At 37.9% G+C, this 12561-nt stretch overlaps 1 protein-coding gene across 2 annotated transcripts in view; it reads right to left on the minus strand.

Moving 5' to 3' along the window:
* Nucleotides 1-12561, minus strand: part of PRKCZ (protein kinase C zeta) — a 39813-nt gene that overhangs the window by 25929 nt on the left and 1323 nt on the right. For both annotated transcript variants that reach the window (XM_062507796.1, XM_062507795.1), the window contains exons 2-4: nucleotides 10032-10153; nucleotides 8094-8183; nucleotides 7687-7737 (exon numbers count right to left, since the gene is read on the minus strand). In XM_062507796.1, coding sequence (XP_062363780.1) covers nucleotides 7687-7737; nucleotides 8094-8183; nucleotides 10032-10153 — 263 coding nt within the window. The remainder of the gene's footprint in view (nucleotides 1-7686; nucleotides 7738-8093; nucleotides 8184-10031; nucleotides 10154-12561) is intronic.

Below are 12561 nucleotides of genomic sequence, written 5' to 3' on the forward strand. Positions count from 1 at the left end.
GCTGTCCCAGACACAGGATCAAATGCTGCTCTATTTGCTGCTCCAATTTGCAAGAATGTTATGAGAAGGGCCAGAAGACAACTGGTGGTGGATCCATGCTTCTGAAGGTGATTAACATTTTTGTTTAGGAAAGAAAAAAGGTTCATATTTTCCCTTCTCTAACTAAGCCCTGTAAGTAATTTTCAATTCACACCCTTTCATGATGTGCAGTTGGCTCCTCTGGTTACAAAGTCAGTGGTCACATGAACCCCAAAATCAAACTTGCATTGCATGGTTAATAATAAGTCCAAAGGCTTCTTTTGATGATTGAATCATTAATTCTCCCAAAATAAAAACCACTTTCATTAAAAGATTTACTGCAATGAAAAGTGAATTTAATGTTCTATTAGCATCATTCAGGAGCTGCATTAGAATGTTTGATCAAGCTGAAAGAGTACTGAGCCGGTACTTATTTAAATTATTTCTTTCTTTAATTTAGCTAACTTAGGACAGAAGTAAAGCAAAATGAAGTTCTGAATATTTAAGCAATCTGTAGCATCTGCATCCACTTCCAGGCCACTATTTTGTTCTTAAACAAACCTCTATGTCTTAGTACATCCATGAAGCAATACTTTCTGTTATAAATAAAAGCCTGATAACAGAAAGTCTGTCTTTTATATACTCCGGGATCAGTGAAGAAAGCAACCAAAAATGAGGAGCAACCTAATGAAGTTTGCTGTAGGAATTTGGTTCTGCTGTATCTCAGCAGCAGTCTGCATGATTTAAGACTTGCAGGAAGTCTTACCCTAGACTTGACAGCATACATTTTCAAGAAAATTTTCATCCTTTGAGCACATGTAATTCATATCTATGGGTAACCGAAAGTGGGGAGAAGTTCAATTCTTGTGCCTGAGTGAGAGAGCGATCAGAAGGAACTGAATCCACATTGTTCAAGTGTCACCAGTTAAAACTTGGCCAGATCTAGTTTTCATTGAGTCTTACTTTTTTAATCTTAAAAAGCAAATTATGACACATAAATTGAGACTATCAAAGGAAAAACAAAATGCTAACTAGTGACCAATCCATGACAAAACATTTTAGAAGATTTCCCTCTAAGAGTCCCATTTCCCCAGCTTCTTGTCCTTTAGAAAACAGCTAATTTATCTTATGCTGTGCCAAACATGATTTTAAAATTAATTTTAGCATATTTGATAAATTGTCTTTTTCTAAGTTGAAGTCCTAGTCTTGTCTCCTTGCATTGAAACATTCCACTTGTTGTGGCCTGTCCCATATATCCATTTTCCCACTCATTTCAGAGTTACCTGGACAATTCTACTTGCATTGCCAAGTGCTACTGCACATGAAGCTGATCATCACAGAACTACCAAAAGTTTTCAGAACATGTGCTTGGAATAAACCTGAAATTAAAGTTAGGTAACTTTTTATCAGAGTTGACAAAGTAAAGAGCAGGGAGTCTTGTGCTGGTCACAGGGCACCTGCACTGCTTTACTGAAGAGCACTGGATGAGAACCTAAATTATTGGAAGAAGCACAGAATAGCATTAGTAGTAGTAGTAATTTACTTTAAAAATAAATGCCATCCTAAAATCCTGAAGTACTGCCTTCAAAGAGTTTCTGGTTTCCTTTTAAACATGTCCCATACTAACAATTCAAGGACAAGCCCTAACAGCTGCAGAAGAAATAGCAACAGAACTCGAGTTACAAATAAGACACTTTCTGGTCACTATTGAGAAGATCAGTTTTTCCTTTTTCCACTCCCCGAGGCAGCTCCTTCCCCGTGTGGTTTCAGGATGAACTGCACAATCTGCTCACCCTTCTCTCCCTGACAGTGATCAGGGCTCTCCAGTGCCTCTCCTGGGAGCCACCCTGTCAGCAAGCCTCAAGTTTGCTGCCTTTTGCTTTATTTACCACCCAGACTTGTACTGCAAGCCCTCAGAGGCGACAACTGCTATCAGAGCCTCCCAAGGTTTGCTCCTGGTGCTCTCCACTCCAAACAATCACACACACAGTCTGGTTTCTCACAGCAACTCCAAAATCCAGGAGATCAATGTTGGAAGAGCCCATATACCTGCCCTGCAGGCCTCTGCTGTGAATTCCGTGGCTCAGTTCAGTATATTAAAAAAAAAAAAAAAATATAACTTGCACAGAGCAACTAATTTCCAAAAGGATTACACAGAACCCAAGTATAATAATATATAATTAACCTCAGATGTATAAATGAGGAGGTTACGTATTAAACAGCTCTTCCAAGCTACTGAAACACACAGGCCTAACTCAGGTTTAGCAGGCCCACAAACGTGCACTAATTCCAGCAAAATCAAAAAGCTTCATCACTGCCTTGTCCATTTTGTTACCCAAGTGCCTGATTATCAAGAGTGGATTTTCCAACTTATAAGCAGATATGAGACATAAGACAGAGAGAGGAACTAGACAGTACATCAAAGAGAAGCTTTCTGAAACCAGGTGACATCCCTTCTGCATTTAATATACTACATTCTGAGTAAGAGCTAGGAGAGTGGAAGTGGAATAAAGAAAAAAGAACACATCATTCGCTATGACACCTTAAAAACCAGCCCATGCATTCCTTAGTCTGTTGTACTTTTAGTCTATAGTTTATAAATTGGAACACAAACATCTGCTAAGACACCCAATACCTTTAATTAAGGGCAGATCTCAAATCCCACAATCAGACTTGCACTTCATAATTTTATGCCTGCATTATAAAAAGGGAGGTCCAGCCCCTTTATTCTTTATTGGATGTTCCACAGCTAAGAAAAGTGTTGAGATAATTTAAAATTAAAAATCATGACATTATTATAAGCAAATCAGACCTTTAACTACAATTCTGCTCTCAATAACTTATACTGCCTCACAATCTGTCTTTTTCAAATGTCACATATCATACAGACGTGGTGCAGTTAAGACAGAGGAAGAGATTTCAAGTATTCTTGAGAAACTATGACACAGCTATTTTCAAATCCAAAGCAAAAATATCTTACATTAAAATAGTACAGTCCCTCCCTCCCCCCAGTTCAATTACTAAAATCCAGGAGAGGGTTACTAGCAGTTTCAAAATTGCCTAATTATCCAGTGCAATCCAATCTACATCTTCAGAACAGTCTCTATGGTGGCAATAGTTCTTTTCTTCATTGGGGGATTAAATTGGTTCACGTGCTCTGAATAACCTAATCACTGCTGCCAATACAGTAACAAATGAAGGGAAAAACCTGCCTTATGAGCTAGAAAAATATTTACAGGCCACACTACTCCTGCAAGAAGCCTTTTAAAGCTATTTTGCAGCATCAGGCAGGACATAAGGCAAAATCAAATATCTGTATGCAAAATAAGAAGCCCACAACAACAATTAGGTTACTAAGATACCTTTACTCAAGCCTATGATGAAATTTTCAAGAAAGATGGCTTGGTGGGAAAATGAAGTCCAAACACCTAATGCTAAAATACTGAGCAGATAAACAAAGAACACAGGAAATATGCACAACAGTGTAATCATTGCCAAAAAAAATAAGGTAGCAAAATCAGCCAGAAATATTAGATAATAAAAACTATCACACTAATGTCATAAGTACTAAAACACTACAAACATATTCATGCTCTTTTGTTAATTGATTTAAAGGTTTCCCGGTCTGCATTCTTCTATTTAACGAAGCCAACAGCAAAACAACCCTAAAATTTGCTGGCACTAGCTAGCCAAACCCAAGATGAATTTTAATATTAAATACACAGATCTATTTGTTAAGCAGAAGTGAACTAGCACAGCTGGTTCTAACAAATTAGAAACTAAGTAACCCTTACTTCAAAACAAGTATTTCACAATTAAAAAACAGCCATCTATGACAATCCACTAAGCAGAATTAAACAAAAAGGCCTCAGAAAATGATGCTCCTAAATGATTAGCCTTTACATCAGCAATCCTACAATAAACAGGCCCCGAGCACATACCGTCAGGGTTTTTGGGATACATTTCTTTCATTAATCTCCAGCATTAGCAGCAGCAGCATCACTCACTCTTCCGTTCCTTTCCTCCTAAAATACATTCCCCAGGAGTCCTTTCAATGTAATTTTATCAGCATTTCCAGGAGGTCTCTCAGCCATATCCCTACGCACAGAGGCAGCAGGAATCTCTGCATTTGTAACAATCCATGGCTGCAAAGGAGGGTGGCAGGCACAGCGACTGTACCATAACCAAAATGCTGAGTTCTCTTCTCTCCTGCAGCACACGTACACACAGCCCGCGTCAGTGCCCGCCGCTCGCAACAGCAACCACAATGATGACACAAAATCTACAGAAAAAGCATGCATTACTCACTGGGTTTTATTCTTTAGCCTCTTCAGCATGTAATTCTTTACAATGTAGTAGGTATGAAATGAAACATTTTCCCTTTATCCCACGGATGCTGCTGCGTGAATACCATTAGACACCGAGGACAATAGGCAGGATCAGCTCGAACATTAAGAGCAAATATTTAATGGAAGACTGGTTACCCCCGTCTCTCCCTTTCACATCTCTGCCTCATGTATCCAGGCACGGGTGGTACTGGCTCCCTTGAGAGGCTGTAGCTAGCAGCTGAGGCACAACTAAAACATGGCATGGATGTCAAGGAGCTGATGTCACCAAAACAAGCATTTCTCTGATAAACCCAGCAATTCCGTTAGGGAAGTCCTACAGATCGATGGGAATTGTTCAGCTGGATGTGTTGTGTTACACAATGCACTGCAGCACCAAGAGTGATAAATCAGATCAAGATCTGTCAGGGTAAATAAGCTGAGACTCCAATAACTAAGTTATAAAGCTGCCAATCAGCTGCTGGGATCCACACGCGCTGTCAGGAGCGCTGGCACCTCAGGGCACAGGAGAGAACACACCAAATGCCTCTGAAACAACCTTGTTTTATTCACTTCCAAAGGAACTGCTCATCTACTGAAAAAGTAAAAGTGAAACGCAAGACCGGGCTAAAAGTCTGCCATCTTTATCAGGAAACAGTGGTCAAGCACCCAAGGCTCCAGTCCAGCAGATGCTGAGAATGCCTGGGAGAGGTCACATTCAATGTCTGGGAAGGGATGGGAGATGTCTCAGCCACGCTGTCACCTCACAGCAGCACTGCCAGCAGTTAGCTCAGGGAAAGGAGCCGCTTGTAACCACAGCTGTGCACTTACACTGGGAGCTGGGGCTGGCTCCAATAAACAGCACAGAAATCCAGGAGCAAAGGAATAGAGACAATACAAGTGCAGATGCTGGAGACTGTGCAAATTCTGTCTCTCAGACAGCATCACATCAATATAAGAACAAAGGTTCTTCAAGCACAGAAATAAATTTCCTAAAGTGATGCAAATGGAATTGAAGTATTAGTCGTGTGGTTTATTTCATTAATGGATTACAGGCTTTTATTTCAAGCTTTGCTGGGCTGGTACAATCTCAAAACCATATCAATTTAAGGAAGGTGAGGATAGGCAGCAACTCTATCGTTAAATTTCAACATAAATGCAAACCCTCCAGTCTGTATTCCTGCATTCTTCTTCCAAAGGACTCTTGTTCTGAGGGAGCTGGAAAGAAAAACCCTACAATCCTACAGAAATACAAACTTGCACTTCAGAAGATCACAAACTATTGGAAAGAGCCACTCCATGACCTAACATGGACACACCTAAGCGAAAGATTGGAAATGCACTTATTTCACAACTGAAAAGTTTTATTTAAAAACTCCATTTCAAACTGTCTGTAGTTCTGTCACAAACCAGTAATCCACATTTAGAACTGTTAATTTAAGTAGAAGCTCATTTTTGGATAGACCAACTACTTCACTGTTCATTTGTCTCTGGAAAAAACCTGAGGCAAACTCATAAGCTCCTTTATAGTACAAACGTGATGCTCCAGAAAACATATACATCTATTACATAACACTCACTCTTAAAAGGATTTCCTATTAATATAACCACAGCAATAAAGACAAAATAAGTATTGAAAACAGGATGAATATTTTCTGAACCAAGGACAATATTTCAGTCCTGACAAAATAAACAGTCCTTGAAATAAACTCTACTACCAATACCAGTAACATTTCCATACAGTTCAAGTGCAATGCAGGTGTTTGTTGTGGGCCTTTGGCTAACAAGCCACAACACCAAATGCATCAGTCTATGCTAAATTCCAATTTAAATACGATTTAATAGTGCTGTTGCAAAAAAATAGTTATACCTAGGACACAAGGCCCAATTTCCATGCAGGCCCCACAGATGCAATGGGTAATGTGCATCAAATTAATTAATGAAACAATGAGAAACCTGAGCAGAGATCCCTTATCAAGCACATCCAACTAAACAGGCTTTTTAAACAATCTGAGTGTGATTCAACGTGACCTGTAAAACCATACAGGGAGAAATACCCTACAGACACAATAACCAGGTCAGCTGAGCCACACTCAGCTGGGCTTTCTGCACTTCATCTCATGGCCTGAGAGAACTAAAACTGCTAACAAATTAACACAAAAAACTTTACTACTAGAATATCCACACCTTTAATGAGTTCATTAAATTAGGTGTCTCAGGGACAATTTCTTCAACTCTTCTAATCATAGTAGAGTTGTCCTTGTTCAGCAAACCAGAGAAATTAATGTTGCACATTTACTTTATTTTTTTCCTTTCTAAAAAACTATTTTAAAACCCAGTCAACATGAAAACTTACCTGGTTTTTACAGTCAACCTTTCATCTACTGTAGTTTAAATGTAGAAAATCATATTTGGACTCTTAACTTTTTTGGTATTTATTTCACCTCTCTCCATCTTCATAGAAGTTGTCAGTAAAGTAATTATCAGCATATTAGCATTATTTCGGATTAAAAATAGCATTCACAACTATTACCACTACACTGCTCATCTTTAGCCAGTCTGTCAATGTAAATCCTCATCAACCAAGTACTTCTCTCCTAGTATGCATTACTTACTTATAATTGTTCTTATAAGCAATTAATTTTATCTCCCCTTACATTTCTCAAAGAGAAGAGCAAAGGTCCTTCAAATTCTTCAGTCAGCTTTTCTTTATACTCCTGTGAGCAGCCAAGCATCATCTGCTACCTTTGGCACCCAATTATTCCCATTCCTTTCCCTAACATTTACCAAGATATGAACTAAAGTTCTGATGCCATCACTCTGTAATGAGAGCTGACTATACACTTATTTAATCCTTTTATCCCTGTGCAGTTCAGGCTATTGAAATATAGGTAAACCATATCAATTATGTGTCCTTCCTCTGGAGGTTTATCTACCTCTCACAGGATTATTTTTATACAGATTAATAACCTCTTTATTAAAATGGCTCTATCTTCCTCTTCAGTACATCAGTTCTTTTCCCTGAAAGTTAAAAAAACCAAAAGAAACAAAAAAAGCAAAGGCCTACATTCAAATATGCATCTAAAATCCTGTTGTCTCTTCCTCTGAATGTATCAACTACAAAAACCATCTTGAATCCTCAGAAACATTCAAACACTGCTACAACACTGATTTATGCAATTTCTTTGTTGACAAAATGTTAAACATCTTACATTCTTTGAGGAAAACAGATACACACATATGTAGCACTAGATTATGAAAATCTTTTAATATGTTTCTTTGCCCTGTGACTGAAAAAAAAATTAGCTAGAATTTGATAGATTTGATAGATTTTAGTACTCACGATCTTCTCCTGGACAAGGCATGCCGGGTTTCTCTGGAATACTTGGGAAAACTAAAACAAAAACATTAGATTTTTAAGGTAAAAGATTCTCAGTAATACTTTTTCCTTTAACATATTTTCACAAAGACAGTTTCTGGAATCCTTTAAATAATTCTACACAAGAAAAGATGCAATCAAAATTAGGTTCCAGACTGGCAGGAGCTTATCCTGGAGTAAAGCATGAACAATTGGAGTTCATGCAGTGCTGAACTCAAAGCCTCCTGCACAGTTTCAGCTTTGAGCTCCAGTTTCTTCTCAGCATCAAACTCCAGGATACTTGACAGGAAAGGGAGTCACTCCAACCTCCCACTTAAGCAGCTGTTGGGATTATAAGACACACAGGGGTTCCTGAAGTGTGCAATACTTGCCATGAATAATCAGGCCTTCACTTCTGTTCTGACAATGCAAACGAAAGGCTTCCTCCAGCTCCATCTGAGATGAGATGGTACAGGGGTCACCTAACAAAATAAATAAAAAAGAAAAAAAACAGCAACACACAGGCAAATTTACCACTAAAGAATTTAATGATGAATTTCAATTAGTAAAAAATGTACCAGCTTCAACTATTGCCTTTCTTTTAATCACCTGATATTAAGCTGGCATTTTGATCAAAGCAAAATGGAACAACACAATTATTCCTTCCAATTTTATCAAAACTGAGTAGAAGAATTATCCTATAAGATAACAAAAAAATAAAAGTGAACAGATATGCTTAAAGATCCCCCAATTTTCTTGTTGTCTGCCTGGGGTCACATTATCAGCATTACCTTGGGAGGGTTATTTTTGTTAAAACTGGATAATTAATCCATAAATCCACTTAAGCAGACACACGTGAAGTACAGTACATCACAATGCACTGAGAGCAAGCAAAGAAGCAAGGGTTCCACTCTGAACCCCTGTCCCTTTGTGGAACAGCCACCTTCCTGCAGCACACCTTGGGTGACAGGTGACCTTATGATATCCAGGCCAAGTGATGACACCAGTGTCAAGCCACATAATAAATTATTATTTCTTAGTCTTAAAAAACATTATTATTTTGTAAAATGATGAATCCAGGGCCCAGCTACCTCTCTTTGAAGGCTACTGCTGTTCATGATCTATAAATGCAGCAATAATGCAAGAATAATGTACTGCAAATCAACAATACATATTTCTTATATGTTTATGGGATTTTATCATGAGTGAGCTATTCATAGTTCAAAATTTTTGGATCTTGTCAAAAAAAGGAAACATTATAAAAGCCCAACAGAAAATCTATTTTCTTCATCTCTTGGTAGCTTTTGTTTATTCATTAAGCCATCGGCAATTGTTTGCTTTTAGTTAGTTCAAAGAGAACATCTGTTTGTGCAATCAGTCAAATGAACTTAAATTCCATGTGGCAATAAGTGGAAACACTTGCATGCAGAAATAGGATAATTCACAAAACCCCGGAGGATCGAGGACAGCCAACACAGCAGATTGGCTGAAACTCAACAACTCAGACCCAGGAATCAGAAAAAGGTTGTACAGGTATGTATTTAGCCAAGATAAGAGCAAAAGACTTAATAGAACAGAAACTAAATAAATTTGTTTTAATTTAAGTAAGCTTCAAAAAGCCAATGCAAAAGAGAGCCCAACAAAAACACTTAACAGGGCTCGTGTCTTAGAATCCTCCAACTCAAAACTCAGGGGGTTTTCTTCTTCCCTGCAATAATCTTCCTTTATTAGCAGGCATGCAGTTCAACCAGCTAAGCACAGGCAATGTAATTATCTTCCATGTCCTTCTGATCAAGTTACTTTTTATTACACCACCATTAAACCGAGGTTGGTACAGTTGCCCCATCCTTCTTGGTATTCAAAAGATAAAGAGTAAAATTTACATGTGTTAATACTACTCCTTGGTCTCTTAAAAAGGGCTGAGTCTCTCTGACTACCTCCAGCTACCTCCTTCCAAGGTTAGTACTTTGAAATCCCATTCACTCAAACAACACCATCAGCAAAGAGAGCTATTAAAAAAACCAAAACACACCATTACAACTATTAGCCAAACCAGTTTGGTATTTTTCCACCTTTCTGTATTCATTTCTAGTTCTGCAGGCCCTGGCTTTGACAAGGTGCTTCTGTAGAAGTGAATTCAAGAGCTACTGCAATCAATCCCCATTTCTCGAGCCCTATTTCTCCAAGCTTCCTGCTCCAGGACAGGGTTCTGTAGTTCAGTATTTAGGAAAAAAATACCTTCACGGACTATTTGTTCATACAAGTTCCTCAATGCCTCTCCTCTGTACAACAATGAACAACAAACCCTGAGAAGTATTTCAGTCCAATACCTTCATCATCAATCCACTTGAGGGTAATTGGCTGCTCCTGTTGCAAGTTACACATTTCACGCACTTCATCACAGAGTTCAGCGTAGCTCATTGATGCATCCAAGTTTGTTATCAGGATGTCCCTGCAGAAGATGAAAGCATCAGCTTTTATCAGAAAATACCTGCATATTCCAACAGTTCCATCTATGGACAGCAAGCTGCAGAATCATACAGGATGAGCATTCCTCATATAAAACGCTCCCACTATGCCAGCAGGATTACACCTCACAGTGCTTAACTTAAAAAAACTTCACTATGGAGGAAATAAATGTGTTAATTACTCATCTTTAATGCATGTTTACTCAGGTGAGCTAGGCTCCCTTATAATTATCAGCGTTTGAAGTGCTGTTAAAAAACAAACCAGAAGCTTTAGTAATATTTTTTTTTTTAATTTGGGGGCTTGTTCCATCAGGAGATAAATAGAATTATTGCAAATTCCTTTTAAGCTGTAGACTTTTCCTCACATCCACTATATTGTTTGGGACGAAGCATTGATTAGGTGAATTCTCAAAAGATGTAATTACAGGAAAATTCAGATAAATCTTACTCAAATTCTGCATCTTGCACTCTACCTTTGTAGTGTTTAGAGACCATGAACCCCATACTGAACTCCCTATGTAAACTATACATTATCTCAGGAATGTGTGACAATAACTTTTGATATAATGAAAGTCCACAAGTCCTGTCACAAAACCAAATCTGATTAATCAAATCACTATTTCTACTATTTAAAAATTATTTTTCTAATAACTGACTCTGGGAAATAAATTATAAACAAGAGCAAAAAGAAACAGGAAATGAACTTCAAAAACTTCCAGAGGAAAATCAGGAAACTGTTTTGTAGTTAATGGCTACTGGCATGAGTAATTCTTTCTCCTCTTAGTTGAATACAGCAAATACATCAGAAGCTGTCCAACATGACTGAGAAAATTTTCCTATTTCCATCCTATGTGACAAGTCATCTTAGAAGAAGTTATACAACATATTCTGCCTACTTATGTCTTTCAGCCAGCAGCTGAATAGCACTACAGTGAAATAAGGAACTTAAACTCCACAACTTACATTTTAAATTATATGCATTAATAACTTGCCATTTTGCCTTTGCTCAGAAAAATTACTATAAGCAAAACTCTAAAACAATCATCTTAAAGAACTGTACTGTTTCAAATTCAGATTAAAAGCACTGCTACCTTTTCAAGTGTATCTTTAATCTAGACTTTGTAGAGCTCTCAAAGAACAGCAACTTAATAATTCTTCATAACAGCAACAGCAAAAGAAATACCTACGCTGCCTACCAACCTGTAAATCCATATCATCCACAACAGAGAGCTGTCAGGTGAGGTTGAGTTTAAGAACATTTCCCTGTCAAAGAAGTCATGTTCCATGCATTTATGAAAATAAGAGACCAAACTGGTTCTCACAGCAATGTTTGAGGGCTGGTGCAATGCCTTGCCCCAAGACAAGGTCACCAATAAATGCAGCTCATTATTTAATGCCCTGCCACCACAAGCCACTCATGAATTCAAGCAGCTGTAGATATGTGGCAACCCTGGACAATCACACTTTCCCAAGCAGCTACATAATATTAAAAAACTGAAAACGCATTGTAAAACACTAGTACACACACTATAAATTCCAGATAAAGCTGGCAACTTTATCATCAGCTTTGAATTGTTAAAACGATTATAATAGATGTGTCTCTACAAGTAAATTAATGAATTGCATGTCCATGTTCCTTTGAGATTTACTGTACTTAATCTTAACATCTCTACAGCCACATCAGGCAATCAGGGCACAGGGAAGTGAAAACCATCCCTTGTTTAACACTAAATAATCCCACAGGACACTTTGAAAAACAAATAATTTCAACCTGGACCCTACAAAGTAATATGAAGAGCTAATGACCAGTAAGTTCTGCATAAGCAGCTACAGTAAGAGAAATAATTCCAGTGACAGATCAAACATGTCACCTCTTAGAGCCAAGGTAACACACAGCAAACCAGACTGCATCACTACTCTGTTTCAGTGATTCCAAGTAATCAGGTATAAACTAGAGAGGCAATTTGTGTAATTCTTGGTTCATTATTGCAGTTACTTCGTTTTTCTTTTGTAATTTATTCTGGCAGTGATTTCTGCTGTGCTATGTTAGGAACTCTGTCACACCCAGAAACAGGAATACCTGAGATACTCAGCTCCAGAGATACACTCAATAGTCATGCTTTAAACTTCCTCATGTTCAGATTTCTAACAGAGATTTCAATATGGCATCTGTACTATTATTTTAATTTTAGCAGCTACTTGAACAACTCAATCCCTAATTCTGAAGTTGCCTAGCATCAATGATTTCCTGCAGTCTGTCAAACTTGTTCAAAAGCTGAGTGCAGTACTGCAATGGAGATACTGAGAGGATCAGCTGTAGAGGCTGCAATGCCAAAAAGTCAGTTTTACCTCACACAATTTGATCAGCAGAAAAAAAAAACAAAATTCATAG

This window comes from Cinclus cinclus, chromosome 23 (assembly GCF_963662255.1).
Source record: "Cinclus cinclus chromosome 23, bCinCin1.1, whole genome shotgun sequence".
In the NCBI taxonomy this organism is placed as follows: domain Eukaryota; kingdom Metazoa; phylum Chordata; class Aves; order Passeriformes; family Cinclidae; genus Cinclus; species Cinclus cinclus.